General features: G+C 45.9%; 1 protein-coding gene across 2 annotated transcripts in view; it reads right to left on the reverse strand.

Annotated features, from left to right (window-relative positions):
* The window catches only part of LOC141148928 (cytochrome P450 2W1-like), a 103,015-nt gene extending 82,238 nt beyond the window's left edge, over nt 1–20,777 (reverse strand). Inside the window, exon 1 of one of the 2 annotated variants that reach the window (XM_073636819.1) lies at nt 20,535–20,777. In XM_073636819.1, coding sequence (XP_073492920.1) covers nt 20,535–20,720 — 186 coding nt within the window. In that variant the 5' untranslated portion in view covers nt 20,721–20,777. The remainder of the gene's footprint in view (nt 1–20,534) is intronic. The other variant, XM_073636820.1, reaches the window with a different exon arrangement.
* Between the last annotated feature and the right edge of the window lie 222 nt (nt 20,778–20,999).

The following is a 20,999-nucleotide window of genomic DNA, read 5'->3' on the forward strand; positions in this document are numbered from 1 at the left end:
GGGGCAGTTTTGATGGGACAATTCTGATGGGGCAGTTTTGATGGTGGCAATTCTGATGGGGCAGTTTTGATGGGGGCAGTTTTGATGGTGGCAATATGATGGGGCAGTTTTGATGGGGACAATTTTGATGGGGCAATTCTAATGGGGCAGTATTGATGGCAATATGATGGGGCAGTTTTGATGGTGGTAATATGATGGGGCAGTTTTGATGGGGCAATTCTGTTGGTGGCAATATGATGGGATAATTTTGATGGAGCAATTCTGATGGGGCAGTTTTGATGGTGGCAATATGATGGGGCAGTTTTAATGGGGACAATTTTGATGGGGCAATTCTGATGGGGCAGTTTTGATGGCAGTATGATGGGGCAGTTTTGATGGCGGCCGTTTTAGCAATTTAGCTATTCAGCATTCCCACGCATTTTCCCCAGGAAATGCATTTTCTAGTTTTTATTAGTTCTTTATTCCGTACGTTCTTTGGCTTTGCGTAACTTCTGTATACTTTCAGCTATTAAAACCATTCAACTATTAAAATGCTCGTCGCTTTCAGCTGATGATGGGACTTTTTCAACTTTTTTTCTACTATTTATACTTTTTAAAATATTAAGCTTTTTAACACTTTTTTTTAACATTGAAGTCAATGGGAACATGCTTCAGATCCTTAAAATCTTCTTCTGCTCCCAAAAGTTTCAGCTCCTTCATACTTTCACCCACAGACGCCAAACAAACTTTAAAATGTTCACAAAATATTCAGCTATCTGGCTATATCTTTTCAGTTTGATATCTTTTACAGTTTTTGTGAAAAAGCTTTTTGTTTAGAGGTCATTTCAGGAAATTTTAGCCATTAATCAGAGTGTACTGTGTTGCTTTTGTTGCCATGGTTACCAAAGCTTCTGTTATACACAGGGGGGAGGTGGCTGGAGCATCTCAGCTCTGATTACAGAGCCCGGGGGAGGAGACAGACACACCATGTACTGATTTATAATAGAGGAATATGATGGGGCAGTTTTGATGGGGCAATTATGATGGGGCAGTTTTGATGGTGGCAATATGATGGGGCAGTTTTGATGGGACAATTCTGATGGGGCAGTTTTGATGGTGGCAATATGATGGGGCAGTTTTGATAGGGCAATTCTGATGGGGCAGTTTTGATGGGGCAGTTTTGATGGGGCAATTTTGATGGGGCAGTTTTGATGGGGCAATTTTGATGGGGCAGTTTTGATGGGGGCAGTTTTGATGGTGGCAATATGATGGGGCAGTTTTGATGGAGCAATTCTGATGGGGCAGTTTTGATGGTGGCAATATGATGGGGCAGTTTTGATGGGGCAGTTTTGATGGTGGCAATATGATGGGGCAGTTTTGATGGGGACAATTTTTATGGGGCAATTCTGATGGGGCAGTTTTGATGGCAATATGATGGGGGCAGTTTTGCTGGGGGCCGTTTTAGCAATTCAGCTATTTAGCATTCCCACGCATTTTCCCCAGGAAATGCATTTTCTAGTTGAATTTGTTGTCGTCCATGTAGTATAGGTTTCAAATGTACACTGGCTCCAGACACCAAAAGCACAGCCTACCTGACTAAATAAATAAAATGTCACATTGTCTCTGTAACCCCAAAGTTCAATGGGCACAATTTTTTTTTTTTTTAAATGCATCAACACAAAGTCATCTTTTTGAGGAATCATACTGCCTCTGTTTCTCCAAAGTTCAGTAGATACAAACTGTATTGTAGTGTGAACATCTTGTGTGAACAATCTTGCTGGCTCTGCCCACCAAAGTCTAACAAGTCATTTCTGGGTTTCCGCAAGCCCATAGTAAAGAAACAAACTTGATTTTGAACTTTGCAATAGGAAGAAACAACACTTGTTGCCCCCAGTCACTGATTTCAGGGGCTGAAGACTTGAGACTTGAGACTTGTGGTGTTACAAACTTCACACAGGCAACACAACACCTGAACATGGCTCAGCCTTATGCAGAAGACTGAGGCTACTTCTCCTCACACATGGAGGACAGGGACATGCTGAGTTTCCAAAACAACAGGTCAGCATATCACTTTGTGGAGTGAGGTGAACTGGCAATTCTGGGATAACAAACCAGTACACCCCTTTATGGTCACTTTCCTGTGACTGCTGGTATCAGGAGCACAGTCCAGCAGTGGAAAGCATGAATAGGACCCTCCCCATAACAGGATTTCTTCCATGTGAAGCATTACTTCTTGTAGAACAAACACAGTTAGAACTAAGCAACAGAGCTGTGTTCCAAGAACAAACCGGCTTGTGGCATCACAAGTAGTAATGTGGATCCGGCAGTTGAATTGGCTTCCCTGACGATCCGATAGTGGTGATGTAATGCCATAGGTCAGCTTGATTAGGCCTTCTGATGATAACACAGTCCGGGTAAATATGCCGGCCCGACCATAATACGAGGTTTGCAAGATTGTAGTATATCTCCCTGCATTTCTGGGTGACAATTTCTTTACACCACAAACTGCAGAAATTTTCAAATAGTCTGTGATGGCGGTATCAATCCACTGTGCATGTTTACATTGGATTTCAGCAGTCAGAGTCTCTGGCACATACAGGTACAGGTAACCATACTCCTCGACTACCTTTTTCACTATAATGCATTGCAACTTAAACAACCTTGGTAGAAGCGTAGGGTCTTCACAGCCAGGTAATAGTGGAGTATCAGGAGCACACTTGACAGAGTAACCAGCAGTGGTAACAGGCTTTTGAGAAATACTTGTGAAAGAAGAGGTTACTTGCACAGATAGGGAACATGAGAGGTGGACGGTCTGGGCCTATAACTAGAGGTACATACAGGTGAGGGAACGCCCTCCTCTATAGGCTAGACTTGCTACTCAGAATCACTGTCTTTCAGTCCATCCTTGTCCAAGGGACACAGTGTCAGACAGCCACTCAGATATGCTATCAGACAATATGTCAGAGTCAGACTCTGTGGAGAATTCTTCAGCCGGGAATAAGCTATGTCTCAAACATACAGTGGCAGACCTTCCTAAATCTGCTTCCTTCATGGCTACGGGTTTCACTGTTCCAACAGGCACACAGCCATCATTCACATCTAGCTTGCCCAGCTCAGTAGTTTTCTCCCTGGGAGACTCCATCATCAGGGAATGTAGGCGACCGCGGCTGCGGGAGGTCACAGGGCACCTGGCTTTGCAGTGGGCACTGTTGCAGTAGATATGGTAGTAGATGCAGGCAACTGAACAGGGTGATGGGTGACCGCAAAGGACTCACAAAAAACGGTGGCAGTGGGAACTGACACTTCCATTGCAGGAACAGTGAGTCTAACAGGTGTGGTGGCCTCTGACAAGGCAGGATCAACACCAGCCGACACGAACATATGATGAGCGATGGCAGTGGGAACTGACACTTCCACTGCATGGGCAATGATGGTGACAGGTCCAATAGCCTCAGTTGTAGTAGGTACAGTTGTGGTAGGCACAGTGGTAGTAGGTACAGTTGTGGTAGCGGACACTTCAGTAGAAAAAACAACCATGGCAGCAACCACCGGAGCTGGTTCCAGTGCAGCAATAGCAAGGTACTTGCCCCAGTCTACCTGCAACACCCGTGGTGATAGGACCGGCGAGACTACCTCCAGTAGCGATTCCCCACAGTGGCCGCAGGTGATCCAGGGCCAAATATTGGTAGCCAGTCCAAACCACTTGGAACATAGCAGCCCAATCGCTTTGTAGCCTCCCGCCGTGTATAATGCCAGGTTACCTCTAGGGATGAAGCGCACTCCAGTGTCGGTAATGGCTTCTCTCAAGCCAACAGGCCCACAGTGACACTTGGTGCAAAGGTTTTCCAGTCAGCACTGGAAACTCCAGGATACGCCATGCTTGCCTTTCCATCTCTCAGCACGTGGATCCAAGATGGTGATTCGCACCACCATGTGCCCTCCTTTGCAGAGCGGTAACTCCTCCCTCTGCCAAAGGATTGATCCGGCTGCTCAGCGGAAACTTCAGCACCCGCCTTTTTCTTCCAGCAGTGCACCAAAAATGTTATGGAGTCTGCCTTAACCCCTTCAGCCCTGGTGTAAAGTGACAAAAGACCAGGCTGAGACTTTCCCATGAGCAAAAAGACAATTAGGTTCTTCCACACGTGGTTTACAAGAGCAATAGCACAGTCTCTGAGGTACATGAACATTACCTGCCACTCTCCCACGGAGCCAAGTGAAATTCCTGTGTGATTGCAGTCCGTTGCTAGGGGCAACCACCACAAAAATAATGATTTGTCCCACGTTGGGCGCCAAATGTAGCGCCTACCCCGATTTTCCGGGAGTCTAATGGTGACTACCGGGGGTAGGGAAGGCCGGCATACATCCTCAGGGTACAGGTTTTTGAGTATGGTGGGAGATGAACCAGAAAGAACGTTGGGCGCCAGTCACTTTTATGCTTAAACAAAAGAGAAGTTTTTTCTCAAAACAGGAAAATGTGGGAGAGAGGGGAATAGGGCACAGGACACCCTTAGTACCAATCAGCAACCGGCAGATTGTCAGACTCCTCAGACAAAAATAGGTGAAGTAAGGCAGACAGCAGTACAGAAATAAGAGCCTTTAAGCTGAACCAGCACATCTGTACTTTGTAGGACAAGCTGTTTCCTCTAGTAACTGAACTTTACTCACTGCTTCATGCACTGATTCCCTTGGATGAGTTCTCTCTGAAGTCCTCCCAGCCAGTTCATAGCTTCCAGCTCATGAAAAGTGCTCTCTACAATAGTATCATTTATAAATTTTGTTAAGAAAAGTAAGTTTTGTTAATATAATACTCTGCAGTACAAACAAGCTTACCAAAAAAAGGCAGTTTGTAGCAACCCATAGTAGCCAATTAATATTTATAATTACCTACAATGAACTACAGTAAACTAAAATATGGTTGCTATTTTACTGCATTTTGCACATCATCAGTGCTATTTGCACCTTTTATTGTTGAATAAGCCATTTGGTGTGTGGATTAATATGAAAACTCTGGTTCCTTTAAAACGAATAATATATTAACAGGAGATATTTTATGTGATAAGCCAAACTGGCTAGCAATAGTCAAAGAAAGGTTAAGACAGGTAAATAAATACTAAAGGCTATTAAAATAATTCTATGGTCACAGCTAGGGATTAGCCGAACACCCCCCGGTTCAGTTCGCATGAGAACATTCAAACGGACCGAAAGTTTGCGCGAACTTTCGAACCCCCTTAAAGTCTATGGGACTCGAACGTGAGAAATCAAAAGTGTGAATTTTAAAGGCTAATATGCAAGTTATTGTCCTAAAAAGGGTTTGGGGACCCGGGTCTTGCCCCAGGGGACATGTATCAATGCAAAAAAAGTTTTAAAAACGTCAGTTTTTTCAGGAGCAGTTATTTTAATGATGCTTAAAGTGAAAAATTCCTTTAAATATCGTGCCGGGGGGGGGGGGGGGGCAATAGTATGCCCATAAAGTGGTGCATGTTTCCCGTGTTTAGAACAGTCCCTGCTCAAAATGACATTTCTAGAGGAAAAAAGTCATTTAAAACTGCTTGCGGCTTTAATGTCATGTCTGATCCCAGCAATATGGATGAAAATCATTGAGAACCCCCCCCCAGCCCATTACCAGCCCCTTTGGGTCTTGTATGGAGATTAAGGGGAACCCCGCACCCAAATAAAAAAAAATGAAAGGCGTTGGGCCCCCAGGCCCTATATACTCTGAACAGCAGTATACAGGCGGTGCAAACAGGGACTGTAGGTTTGTTCTTAAGTAGAATCTGTTTGTAATTTTGAACTGGTACATTTTTTTACATGTAGCTCCAGCCAAAAAAACAATTTTTAAGCTTTTTGGAAAACATAGGGAAGGACCATCACCTCTGTAACATTTGTTTGGCTGTCTGTGCCCCTGTTCAGAAGATTTCACCTCACTTTCTGTCCCAATGACAATTGGATTTTGAAAATTTGGGGTTTTTAGTGAAACAAGGAACTCTGATGCAGTGTACACACAAGCGGACTATTCGACTGGACTGGTCTGACGGACCGAGTCCGGCGGACAATCCGATCATGTGTGGGCTTCATCGGACCTTCAGCGGACTTCTCCAGTTGAAAATCTGACGGACTTTAGATTTGAAACATGCTTCAAATCTTTCCGACGGACTCGAGTCCGGTCAAAAAATCCGCTCGTCTGTATGCTAGTACAACGGACGAAAACCCACGCTAGGGCAGCTATTGGCTACTGGCTATTAACTTCCTTATTTTAGTCCGGTCGTACGTCATCATGTACAAATCCATCGGAATTTTGTGTGATCGTGTGTAGGCAAGTCGTTCAAAAGTCCGTCGGAAGTCCGTCAAAAGTCTGACGAAGGTTCGCCGGAATGGCCGTCAGACTTTTGTTGCCGAAAAGTCAGCTCGTGTGTACGCAGCCTTACAGGAGAGAATTTCCCTTCCTAGGGGTAGATTTCCTCTCACTTCCTGTTGTCTCCTTCCGTATACAAGTAGGAGTCGTTTGTAAGTTGGATGTTTGAAAGTAGGGGCCTGCCCTATATACTCTGCAGAAATTTGGGCCTTAGGTGTTGGTGTTGCCACAACATTGTAAGCCCTCACAGTTACTCTTGGTGGGTGCCGGAACGGGCCCTGCTGTGAAATATTAGATCAAGAATAGTAATTACATGGCCCTGTTAAACAGGGTCAGAAAAATTGGGCCTTTGGTGGTGGACGGAGTGATGGTGTTGCCACAACACTGTAAGGCCTCACAGTTACTCTTGGTGGGTGCCGGAACGGGCCCTACTGTGAAATATTAGATCAAGAATTTTAATTACATGCCCCTGTTAAACAGGGGCAGAAAAATTGGGCCTTAGCCACTGGTGCTGGTGCCACAACACTGCAACTCCTCACAGATACTCTAGTTGGAGTGCAGGAATGAACCCTACTGCAAAGTATTGCAACAAAAATTGTAATTACATGCCCCTGTTAAACAGGGGCAGAAAAATTGGGCCTTGGGCACTGATGCTGGTGCCACAACACTGCAATGTCTTACAGATACTCTAGTTGGAGCACAGGAATGAGCCCTGCTGCAAAGTATTGCATCAAAAATTGTAATTACATGCCCCTGTTAAACAGGGGCAGAAAAATTGAGCCTTAGCCACTGGTGGCAGTGCCCAGAACCAAAAATGTTCTTACAAGCTATCAGCATGAACATTGAGGAGAAAGAGGATAGTCACTCAACATAACAGGATAGTCACTCAGCATCAGCATAGGCAGTCTTGAAGGGATCTCACATTAAAAAAAAAATTATTCGGTTACATCAGCTTTAGGTGCTTGGTAGCTGGTGATCCAAGACTGATTCATTTTTATGAAGGTCAGCCGATCGACCTATTCGGTGGACAGGCGTACCCTGTGATCGGTTACAAAGCCTCCAGCAGCACTAAATGTGCATTCCGAAAGAACGCTGGATGCAGGACAGGCCAGTAGCTCAATTGCATACTGTGCAAGCTCTGGCCAATGATCCATCCTCAAGACCCAGCAACCCAGAGGATTTTCGGTGGGAAAGGTATCCAAGTCTGATCTTGCCCCTAGGTATTCCTGCACCATGTGAATCAGACGCTGGCGATGGTTGCTGGAACTGATCATACCTTGGGGCTGCGGACTAAAAAATTGTCTGAACGCATCGGTCAGACAAGCACCTTCTCCACCACTCCTTCTGTGACTGACCGAAGCCTCAGCAACACGTTGTCCAGGAGGACCAGGGAATTGTAACCTCCCAGGCTCTGGAAACGCATTTCACAAACCTTTCTGCAAGGCCTCCCGAAGATGTTTCATCTTCTCTTCCCTCTGCGACGGCAAGAATAGGTCCGCAACCTTTCCCTTGTAACGTGGATCAAGGAGGGTTGCCAGCCAGTAATGATCCCTCTCCTTGATACCACGAATACGAGGATCCTTCCGCAGGCTTTGCAGGATCAGGGAGGCCATGCAGCGTAGGTCCAGAGTCCTCTGGGTCATTAAGGATGACATAATCTGCAGCCACCTCCTCCCAGCCACGTACAAGTGCATGGGTTTCTTCAGACTGTAAATGATCTCTTGAAGACTGCTGCTGATGCTGAGTGCTAGGCCCCACCTCCATGATGACACAATCCTCCTCCTCCTCCTCATTTCCTATGTGATTGGCGGGCACGCAGGAACAGTGTCTGGATAAAGGGGGCCTTGAGAGGTAAGGAAGTCCTCCTATTCCTGCCTCTGTTCTGCCTCAAGTGCCCTGTCCATTATTCCACGCAGCGTGTGCTCCAACAGGTGGACAAGAGGGACAGTGTCACTGATGCATGCACTGTCACTGCTCACCATCCTCGTGGCCTCCTCAAATGGTGACAGGACAGTGCATGCATCCCTGATCATGGCCCACTGGCGTGGCGAGGTTCCCCTGACCCTGTCCTGGTGCCATAGTCACACAGGTACTCATTGATGGCTCTCTGCTGCGTGTGCAGCCGCTGCAGCATGGCCAACGTTGAGTTCCACCTGGTGGGCGTGTCACAAATGAGGCGGTTCTTGGGCAGGTTAAATTCCTTTTGGAGGTCAGCCAGCCGAGCACTGGCATTATATGACTGGCGGAAATGCACACAGACTTTCCTGGCCTGCCTCAGGACATCCTGTAAGCCCGGGTACCTGCCCAAGAACTGCTGCACCACCAAGTTAAGGACGTGAGCCAAACAGGGCACATGGGTCAGTTGTCCCTGTCGGAGGGCGGTGAGGAGGTTGGTGCCATTGTCGCAAACCTCCGTTCCTGCCTTAAGCTGGTGTGGCGTCAACCACCTCTGAGCCTGCCCCTGCAGAGCTGACAGAATTTATGCCCCAGTGTGGCTCCTGTCCCCCAAGCACACCAGCTCAAGCACCGCATGGCATCTTTTTGCCTGCGTGCTTGCGTAGCCCCTTGAACGCCTATGGGGCACCACTGGTTCCGAGGACAAATCAGCACAGGAAGAGGCCATGGAGGAAGAAGAAGATTAGGGGGTGGAGGAGAGAGGTGTGGCAGAATCACCACTAGTAGAATTTTGGAGGCCTGGTGGCGGAATAACCTCCAACACTACTGCACATTGTCCTGCATCCTTCCCAGCTGCCAGCAGAGTCACCCAGTGCGCGGTGAAAGATAGGTAACGTCCCTGTCCATGCCTGCTGGACCATGAGTCAGCGGTAATATGCACCTTACCGCTGACCACCCTGTCCAGCGAGGCATGGACATTGCCTTCCACATGGCGGTAGAGAGCCGGAATCACCTTCCATGAAAAAAAGTGGACACCAGCAATTGTCTGCAGTTAGCTTTAGTTGCACACTGTGCCCAGTATATAGTACACTAATATACTGCAGCTAGCTGAATCAACTGCCTGCCTGAGGTATTATTAGAAAGAGAACACCAGCAATTGTCTGCAGTTAGCTTTAGTTGCACACTGTGCACAGGATACAGTACACTGAAAATACTGCAGCTGCCTGCCTAAGGTATTATTAGAAAGAGAACATCAGCAATTGTCTACAGTTAGCTTTAGTTGCACACTGTGCACAGGATACAGTACACTGACTGAAAATACTGCAGCTGCCTGCCTGAGGTATTATTAGAAAGAGAACACCAGCAATTGTCTGCAGTTAGCTTTAGTTGCACAGTGTGCACAGGATACAGTACACTGACTGAAAATACTGCAGCTGCCTGCCTGTGGTATTATTAAAAAGAGAACACTAGCAATTGTCTGCAGTTAGCTTTAGTTGCACACTGCACAGGATACAGTACACTGACTGAAAATACTGCAGCTGCCTGCCTGAGGTATTAGAAAGAGAACACCAGCAATTGTCTGCAGTTAGCTTTAGTTGCACACTGTGCACAGGATACAGTACACTGACTGAAAATACTTCAGCTGCCTGCCTGAGATATTAGAAGGAGAACACTAGCAATTGTCTGCACTTAGCTTTAGTTGCACACTGTGCACAGGATACAATACACTGACTGAAAATACTGCAGCTGCCTGTGGTATTATTACAAAGAGAACACCAGCAATTGTCTGCAGTTAGCTTTAGTTGCACACTGTGCACAGTATACAGTACACTGACTGAAAATACTGCAGCTGCCTGCCTGAGGTATTATTAGAAAGAGAACACCAGCAATTGTCTGTAGTTAGCTTTAGTTGCACACTGTGCACAGGATACAGTACACTGACTGAAAATACTGCAGCTGCCTGCCTGAGGTATTATTAGGAAGAGAACACCAGCAATTGTCTGCAGTTAGCTTTAGTTGCACACTGTGCACAGGATACAGTACACTGACTGAAAATACTGCAGCTGCCTGCCTGTGGTATTATTAGAAAGAGAACAGCAGTAGGGATGAGCTTCAAGTTTGAGTCGAACGTGAGTTCGACTCGAACATCGGCCGTTCGACCGTTCGTTGAATTGCGAACATTATGGGCCTTTCGCGCCAAATTCGAGTGGTGCGTCATGGCCCATAATTCACTGCGGCATCGCAGTGCATTGCTGGCTGATGATTGGCCAAGCATGCACTATGACCCGCATGCTTTGGCCAATCACAGCGCGGTTAGAGCGGAGAGCCTTAATTGGCCAAAGGCAGGGTGGCTTTGTCCAATTATGCCTCAGGGGATTTAGTACACGCCCCACACTATTTAAGGCTGCCTGGAAGTTGGCCTTGTGTAGTGTGTTCCGGCGTGCTGAGAGAGAGAGAGAGAGAGAGAGAGACAGTGTCATTTCATTTGAGTAGGCAGGCAAGTCAGTTAGCTGCAGTCAGTGCATTGTGTACATATATGCATCCCAGGCGTTATTCCAAAAGTTCTTCGGTGTGGGCCTTTTTTGAGACGTGTGCAGCAGATCGCACCGTTGCTATTTGCAACATATGTCTGAAGCGTATCAAATGTGGACTAGACAAAAAGTGCTTGGGCACCACATGCTTAATCAGACATATGTCGAGCTCCCATGCAGCCCGTTGGCAACACTACCTAAAAGACCCACACCAAAGAACAAGTCCTCTCCTTGCTCCTCCTCATCAGCTGGGATCTCCAACCCCACTATACCTTCAGTCCTCTCAGAAACCTGCACTGAGAGGAATGAAGTGTGCCACTGCCAAGTACTTGCGGGAAATCTGCAAATCGATACACCAACGTCTGATTCTAGCAGGCAGATTTCCCTACCCCAGTTGCTCCACCGGGGAAAGAAGTTCGCTCCCAGCCATCCACATGCCCAGCAGTTGAATGCTAGCTTGGCTAAATTGCTAGCACTTCAACTGCTGCCTTTTTAGTTGGTAGACACTGCCCCCTTCCGTGAGTTTGTGGAATGTGCGGTACCTCAGTGGCAGGTTCCCAAACACCACTTTTTGTCACGGAGGGCGATTACAGCTCTCTACCGGCATGTGGAAGGCAATGTCCATGCCTCGCTGGACAGGGCGGTGAGCGGTAAGGTGCATATTACCGCTGACTCATGGTCCAGCAGGCATGGACATGGACGTTACCTATATTTCACCGCGCACTGGGTGACTCTTCTGGCAGCTGGGAAGCATGCAGGACAGGGTGCAGTAGTGTTGGAGGTTGTTCTGCCACCACGCCTCCAAAATTCTACTAGTGGTAAGTCTGCCACACCTCTCTCCTCCACCCCCTCCTCTTCTTCTTCCTCCATGGCATCTTCCTGTGCTGATTTGTCCTCGGAACCAGCGGTGCTCTGTAGGTGTTCAAGGGGCTACGCAAGCACACAGGCAAAAAGATGCCATGCGGTGCTTGAGCTGGTGTGCTTGGGGAACAGGAGCCATACTGGGGCAGAGATTCTGTCAGCTCTGCAGGGGCAGGTTCAGAGGTGGTTGACATCATACTAGCTTAAGCCAGGAATGGTGGTTTGCGACAATGGCACCAACCTCCTCACGTCCTTTGGCTCACGTCCTTAACTTGGTGGGGCAGCGGTCCTTGGGCAGGTACCCGGGCTTGCAGGATGTCGTGAGGCAGGCCAGGAAAGTCTGTGTGCATTTCTGCTGGTCATATAATGCCAGTGCTCGGCTGGCTGACCTCCAAAAGGAATTTAACCTGCCCAAGAAACGCCTCATCTGTGAAATGCCCACCAGGTGGAACTCAATGTTGGCCCTGCTGCAGCGGCTGCACACGCAGCAGAGGGCCATAAATGAGTACCGATGCGACTATGGCACCAGGACAGGGTCAGGGGAGCTTGTTTTTTTCCCCACGCCAGTGGACCATGATCAGGGATGCATGCACTGTCCTGTCACCATTTGAGGAGGCCAGACAGTGTTCCTGTGTGCCCGCCGATCACACAGGAAGAGGGCGAGGAGGAGGAGGATTGTGTCAGCATGGAGGTGGGGCCTAGCACTCAGCAGCAGCAGTTTTCAAGGGATCATTTACAGTCCGAATAAACCCATGGACTTGTACGTGGCTGGGAGGAGGTGGCTGCGGATCATGTTGTCCTTAGTGACCCAGAGGACTCTGGACCGAATGCCTCAGCAAACCTACGCTGCATGGCCTCCCTGATCCTACAAAGCCTGTGGAAGGATCCTCGTATTCGTGGTATCAAGGAGAGGGATCATTACTGGCTGGCAACCCACCTTGATCCACGTTACAAGGGTAAGGTTGTGGACCTTATCTTGCCATTGCAGAGGGAGCAGAGGATGAAACATCTTCGGGAGGCCTTGCAGAAAGGTTTGTGCAACGCATTTCCAGAGCCTGGGAGGTTACAATTTCCTGGTCCTCCTGGACAACGTGTTGCTGAGGCTTCGGTCAGTCACAAAAGGAGTGGTGGAGAAGGTGGCCGTCTGACCGATGCGTTCAGACAATTTTTTAGTCCGCAGCCCCAAGGTCTGATCGGTTCCAGCAACCATCGCCAGCGTCTGATTCACATGGTGCAGGATTACCTAGGGGCAAGATCAGACTTGGACACCTTTCCCACCGAAAATCATCTGGGTTAATGGGTCTTGAGGATGGATCACTGGCCAGAGCTTGCACAGTATGCAATTGACCTACTGGCCTGTCCTGCATCCAGCGTTCTTTCGGAACGCACATTCATTGCTGCTGGAGGCTTTGTAACCGATCACAGGGTGCGCCTGTCCACCGAATCGGTCGATCGGCTGACCTTCATAAAAATGAATCAGTCTTGGATCACCAGCTACCAAGCACCTGATGCTGATGTAACCGAATATTTTTTATTTTAATGTGAGATCCCTTCAAGACTGCCTATGCTGATGCTGAGTGACTATCCTGTTATGCTGAGTGACTATCCTCTTCCTCCTCATGCTGATAGCTTGTAAGAACATTTTTGGTTCTGGGCACCGCCACCAGTGGCTAAGGCTCAATTTTTCTCCCCCTGTTTAACAGGGGCATATAATTAAAATTTTTGATGCAATAATTTGCAGAAGGGCTCATTTCTGCGCTCCAACTAGAGTATCTGTAAGGGGGTTGTAGTGTTGTGGCACCAGAACCAGTGCCTAAGGCCCAATTTTTCTGCCCCTGTTTAACAGTGGTGTGTAATTACAATTTTTGATGCAATACTTTGCAGCAGGGCTCATTCCTGTGCTCCAACTAGAGTATCTGTGAGAGGTTGCAGTGTTGTGGCACCAGCACCAGTGCCTAAGGCCCAATTTTTCAGCCCCTGTTTAACAGGGGCGTGTAATTACAATATTCGATGCAACACTTTGCAGCAGGGCTCATTCCTGCGCTCCAACTAGAGTATCTGTGAGGGGTTTAGTGTTGTGGCACCAGCACCAGTGCCTTAGGCCCAATTTTTCTGCCCCTGTTTAACAGGGGCGTGTATAGGGTTGCCACCTTTTCTTCAAGCCAAACCCGAACACTTTAGCAGCGCAGGGCACATTTTTTTTCATAGTATACACTATAGGATTAAAACGCCGCATGAGAGCTCGAGCTCCCGTAGGGGGCAATTGTTAGTGAAAAATGATGGGGCATTTTGGGGATGCAGACACATGTCCCCATCAAAACACCAATTCTGGGCCTCTGGGATTTTGATACACATCTTGATCCAATCATCTACTTTGAACACTACTTTTCAATCAATCATGGTCTTATTGTTTTTATGACATTTATTTTGCTAGTGCTGCCCATATGTTATATGTACATATATGTAATTATTTGAATGTGTTTACTAATCCAATCAGTTTGCCATGGGGCGCTTGGCTACTATACACTATGTACCCTAAATGCCTGTATGGCACATGCACATACATATGTGAGTGTGAATATATATGAATTGTTATTTATTACAATGCTTTTCATTTATGTGGTTTCTGTCATTGATTATGTTTTTACACACTTTTTATGATTAAAAATATGTATTTCCATTCAACCCACCTCCACATTGTCTATGGCCTCACTCATAGTCCCAAATTCCATTTTGTATTCCTTGTACCAGGGGTGGAGGCACATTATATATATATGTGCCTCATTTAAAGTCCCAAAACTCCCCCCCTCTCTATAGGATTAAAACAGACTTGGGACACCTTTGGGTGCCCCAAGGAAAGTAGTAATGTGGTGAGCATAGCGTGCGGTGGTGAATAGTGGGTGCGGCCAAAATGCTTTTGCTGGCATCAATGCCCAGCCTCCCAGTGATACCGAACCTGCCGCCCGACATCCACCTGTAGCTTGCGGACAGCAATAGATTTTTGTGTGACTATCTCAGTTACTTGGGGAGCCACAGCCTGGTCTGAATAATGTGTCCGAGTTTCAGGTGAACTGAAACCCGGACACATAATTCAAAACCCGGACTGTCCGGGTGAATCCTGGACAGGTGGCAACCCTAGGCGTGTAATTACAATTTTTGATGCAATACTTTGCAGCAGGGCTCATTCCTGTGCTCCAACTAGAGTATCTGTGAGGGGTTGCAGTGTTGTGGCACCAGCACCAGTGCCTAAGGCCCAATTTTTCAGCCCCTGTTTAACAGGGGCATGTAATTACAATTTTTGATGCAATACTTTGCAGCAGGGCTCATTCCTGCACTCCAACTAGAGTATCTGTGAGGGGTTGCAGTGTTGTGGCACCAGTGCCTAAGGCCCAATTTTTCAGCCCCTGTTTAACAGGTGCGTGTAATTACAATTTTTGATGCAATACTGTGCAGCAGGGCTCATTCCTGCACTCCAACTAGAGTATCTGTGAGGGGTTGCAGTGTTGTGGCACCAGCACCAGTGCCTTAGGCCCAATTTTTCAGCCCCTGTTTAACAGGGGCATGTAATTACAATTCTTGATGTATTATTTCACAGCAGGGCCCGTTCCTGCACCCACCAAGAGTAACTGTGAGGCCTTACAGTGTTGTGGCAACACCACCACACCGTCCACCACTAAAAGCCCAATTTTTCTGACCCTGTTCAACAGGGCCATGTAATTACTATTCTTGATCTAATATTTCACAACAGGGCCCGTTCCTGCACCCACCAAGAGTAACTGTGAGTGCTTACAGTGATGTGGCAACACCAACACCTAAGGCCCAAATTTCTGCAGAGTATATAGGGCAGCCCCCTACTTTCAAACATCCAACTTACAAACGACTCCTACTTGCAAACAGAAGGAGACAACAGGAAGTGAGAGGAAATCTACCCCTAGGAAGGGAAATTCTCTCCTGTAAGAGTTCCTTGTTTCACTAAAAAAACCCAAATTTTCAAAATCCAATTTTCATTGGGACAGAAAGTGAGGTGAAATCTTTTGAACAGGTGCACAGACAGCAAAACAAATGTTACAGGGGTGATAACCCATTCCCTATGTTTTCCAAAAAGCTTAAAAATAGATTTTTTGGCTGGAGCTACACATAAAAAATGTGTAGCTCCAGCAAAATACCAGTTCAAAATTACAAACAGATTCTATTTAAGAACAAACCTACAGTCCCTGTCTTGTTTGCACCGCCTGTATACTGCTGTTCAGAGTATATAGGGCCTGGCGGACTCCACGCCTTTCCTTTTTTTATTTGGGTGCGGGGTTCCCCTTAATATCCATACAAGACCCAAAGGGGATGGTGATGGGCGGGGGGGGGGGTTTCTCAAAGATTTTCATCCATATTGCCAGGACCAGACATGACATTAAAGCCGCAAGCAGTTTCAAATTACTTTTTTACCTTTAGAAATGTCTTTTTGAGCAGGGACTGCTCTAAACACGGGAAACACGCATCACTTTACAGGCATACTATAGACACCCCCCAGGCACGATATTTAAAGGAATATTTCACTTTTATTTTTTCACTTTAAGCATCATTAAAATCACTGCTCCAGAAAAAAAAGCTGTTTTTAAAACTCTTTTTTGCATTGATACATGTCCCCTGAGGCAGGACCCGGGTCCCCAAACCCTTTTTAGGACAATAACTTGCATATGAGCCTTTAAAATTCGCACTTTTGATTTCTCACGTTCGAGTTCCATAGTCTTTAACGGTTCGAAAGTTTGCGCGAACTTTTAGTCCGTTCAAATGTTCTGATGCGAACCGAACCGGGGGGGGGTGTTCGGCACATCCCTAAACACCAGCAATTGTCTGCAGTTAGCTTTAGTTGCACACTGTGCACAGGATACAGTACACTGACTGAAAATACTGCAGCTGCCTGCCTGTAAGTATATTAGGAAGAGAATAACAGGAACGGATCTAGCTAAACTGAATACAGTGTATATATATATATATATATATATATATATATATACACACAACACCTGGGATGCATATATATACACAATACACTGACTGCAGCTAACTGACTCGCTTGCCTGCTCTATCTAACTCAAATGAAATGACACTGTCTCTCTCTCTCTCTATCTCTCTCTCAACGCCGAAACACACTATACAAGGCCGACTTCCGTGTACTAAATCCCCTGAGGCATAATTGGCCAAAGCCACCCTGCCTTTGGCCAATTATGGCTCTCCGTTGGCCAAAGCATGCGGGTCATAGTGCATGCTTGGCCAATCATCAGCCAGCAATGCACTGCGATACCGCAGTGAATTATGGGCCGTGACGTGCCACTCGAATTTGGCGCGAATGGCCCATAATGTTCGGATTTTGATGAACGGTCGAACGGCCGATGTTCGAGTCGAACTTGCGTTCGACTCGAACTCGAAGCTCATCCCTAGTCACAGCACACACTTCCATTATATAACACTATCATTGTAATAGCAACACGAATAAAAGTTATTTTTAACAATCCAATATAAGCTATCTAGAAAAATCTTTTTTCATGTTGTGAGTTATGCCTGTCTTTTGACCATTTCTTTTCACATTTTCCTGAATTCCCTGCATGCTTTGCACCTTCTCCTCTGCTGTTTACTTTCAATTTCTAAGGACTACATATCCCATGGTACCTTGCTGCCTACAAGAAGTGATTCATGTATTGACTCTACCTCCTGAAGGCTCTGTGAAATCTGTGATACAGCAGTGCCCATTCACAGGACATAGTAAGTATGTGTCACAGAATTCAAGGAAGTAAATTTGTAAAATTTTTCACATGGCAAGCTTACAAAACTAACACCAAATCCCCCCCCCCCTTGCAGGAGACGGACAGCAGAAGGGAAGGTGGCGATTGCTGCAAATAAACCCCCTCTCTGCGGGAGACAGACCTTACCTTAAGATTCAGGGGGAAGGAATAGCTGGGGCCATTGCTTCTCCTCCCAGCTGAAGAGACAGTGGAAGCGTGTCCTGAGACCCGATTGGCCAGGGAGTCTCAAGACCTGCTTCCTGGTTGGCCGGGAGGAGAATCAGGAGGACAATAGCGAATAATAATTTGCTATTGTCACACAACTGGGTCGGCTCAATGTGCAGTGCTCTGTGCCCCGAGCACACCCTTTTTTTGAAACGAATAAGAGCCTCTGGCTCGGATCTTGTGCTTCAAAAAACAAACAAACATTGGAATCCATGTGTCCAGCACCCTACATGTAGATTAGGGGCCAGACGCATGGATTGGGGGGGCGGAGCCTCTGTGCTCCGTATGGACGGCCCACCACTGGTTTTAACTCTACTGCCACTTAGGAAACCAAGTCCTTTCTAAACAGCACTGGAACTCTCAACTTTGCCAAAAGCACTACATAGATGCAAATAAAAAGTCAACTCCTATCTTGCTGAATTTGAAGTGTTTTTATTTATTATAGATCGTGACACACAATGACAAGATCACAGTCAGACACTGGACATGTTTGCACCAAATGATACTTATTAGACTTAATACTCCTGGCAAGATACTTCCAGGACATGCCTTCTTATTTACATCTAAATAAATATCAAAGTTTATTGTACACAAATTAAAGCATTATTAAACCCAAAAACAAAAATGCATTAACCAGTTACGGACCGCTGCACGTCGATATACGTCCTAACTTTGAAGAGGAATATCGTTGTTATGGCAGCAGCTAGCTGCCATAACCCCGGTATCCTCTTCTTCGGCCGGCGGTCCGCTTTCTGATAATAGTGGTCTCTGCAGCGGATTCACCGCGAGATCACTTTTATCGGCTGCGGGAGAGGGGCCCTGGTGATTGGATCCTTTCTCATGCTGGGTATGGAGACGAGTGAGGGGAAGATGGCCCCCACCCATCTCCATACCATTGCAGGGCGGAAGTAATGTCAAAACGTCACTTCCGCCCATAGCTCTTAAAGGGCCATTTTTTTTTAAATTGTATTTTAGTGTAAATATGAGATCTGAGGTCTTTTTGACCTCAGATCTCATATTTAAGAGGTCCTGTCATCCTTTTTTTCTATTACAAGGGATGTTTACATTCCTTGTAATAGGAATAAAAGTGACACATTTTTTTTAAAAAAAAGAACAGTGTAAAAATAAAAGGTAAAATAAATAATTTTTAACTGCATGCCGACCAGCCGCCGCAGTTATACTGCAGCAACATGGCTCGGCTGCGCGAATCGCCGTTGTGGTACGTCGGTACCATAGACGGCCCCCTGCTCGCCCACAGAGCCGATGCGAGTGCCCGGCGGTCTCGATCACTACCAGGCTCCCGAGATCGCTAGGGCACACGGAGAACCGGGATATGTGTGTGTAAACACACAGTTTCCGGTTCTCTGAGGGGAGAACAGACAGATCGTCTGTTCATATTGAGTATGAACAGATGATCTGTCATGTCCCCTACACAGTGCACTCCCCCTTCAGTTAGAACACACACTAGGACACACATTAACCCCTTCACTGCCCCCTAGTGGTTAACCCCTTCACTGCCAGTGACATTTTTACAGTAATCAATGCAATTTTATAGCATTGATCGCTGTAAAAATGCCAGTGGTCCCAAATATGTGTCAAAATTGTACGACGTGTCCATCATAATGTCGCAGTCCCGATAAATTGTCAGTTAAAGCGACGCAGTGCCAAATTGCAAAAAGTGCTCTGATCTTTGGCCATCCAAATTGTCCGGGGCTTAAGTGGTTAAACGCGGCCCGTCCCGCCGAGCTTGCGTGCAGAAGCGAACGCAAACGTGAGTAGCGTCCACATATGAAAATGGTGTTCAAACCACATATCTGAGGTATCGCCGCGATCGGTAGAGCGAGAGCAATAATTCTAGCCCTAGACCTCCTCTGTAACGTCTCCTATGGAGATTTTTTGGGGAAAAGTTTGTCGCCATTCCATGAGCGGGCGCAATTTTGAAGCGTGACATGTTGGGTATCAATTTACTCGGCGTAACATTATCTTTCGCAATATAAAAAAATTGGGCTAACTTTACTGTAGTCTTATTTTTTAATTCAAAAAAGTGTATTTTTTCCAAAAAAGTGCGCTTGTAAGACTACTGCACAAGTACGGTGTAACAGAAAGTATTGCAACGACCGCCATTTTATTCTCTAGGGTGTTAAAAAAAAAAAAGTATAATGTGTGGGGGTTCTAAGTAATTTTCTAGCCAAAAAAACAGTGTAAACACCAAATCTCAGAAAGGCTCGGTCCTTAAGTGGTTAAGTTGCAGCTCACCAATTCAATACAGTGACTGCATTAATAATGTAAAAGTGGATTGCGCTAACTTCTATGTGTATTACCACTCCTGAAATATAAAATGTGCAAAATATACAAATGGAAAAACTATCCTAGATAGCGTGCTTTTCTATGCCGACTGTTTTAGTACCAAAAATTATTTTCCCCACATGATAGTCCTAATTGCAAGGATAATTTTAATGAAGATATCTAAAGGTGCTACCAACCACTGTTTAAAAAGTGCTAGTGCTAAAAAATACCAACAAAATTGAAAAAAATGAAAACTAAAGATATACAATGTGCCAATATTACTTAGTGGTCAAAATTAAATTTCACATATCAATATATATGTGTACTGCACAGTGCAAAAAAAAAATGTCCTCAACATATACATATATACCACAGTACACTGGATATCCTCAGTGAATGTTTTCTGTAATTGCTTATAAAGTGTTAGATGGAGTTCAGTTACAGTTTGTTAGTCAAGTCCATCTAAAATTCCATAGTCTAACACTACCCTCTCCCTAGACTGACAATACAGCTGTCCAAAGGTTGCTCTCCCATTCAAGGGGAAGACACCCTAAGATAGGAAATGTGTTACATTACTGTGTTACTAAGGAAAAAAAAAGCCAAAAAAAAAAAGTTTTTTAAACTCACCTCCATGAAGGTGTAATCCTGCCTGGCAATGTCCAGAATGTGCATGTTCCCAATTATGGGGAGAGGTCTGGGTCCTGGAGGGAAATTGTAAATCTTCTTTTTTGGCAGGTTCATTAGGATTTTTACACACATCATAACCAGAGTGCATATTAGGAAAAGTGTCACCAATTCTGGAAGAATTGCCATGGTTGTTGTTGAATTCACCTGTCTAAGCTGGAACTTCGGGGTTGGAAAAATGCTTTTTATATATAATCTAAGTATGTCCCATTTCTAGAACCTAACTCCACCCCATCAAAAAAAAAAAATGTGTTCACTTCAGAATGTTCTTTTAATGTGTTGTGCAAATAGTACGCTGATTCAACAGAAGTGAAGAAATAATGAGCCTTGAAAGGTTGGCAAGCATATAAGCAACAGTTACAGAGACAACATTCTCTTTCTTTAACTTACTTCCAGAATAGAATATTA

Source organism: Aquarana catesbeiana, linkage group LG06, assembly GCF_042186555.1.
Source record: "Aquarana catesbeiana isolate 2022-GZ linkage group LG06, ASM4218655v1, whole genome shotgun sequence".
Lineage (NCBI taxonomy): Eukaryota > Metazoa > Chordata > Amphibia > Anura > Ranidae > Aquarana > Aquarana catesbeiana.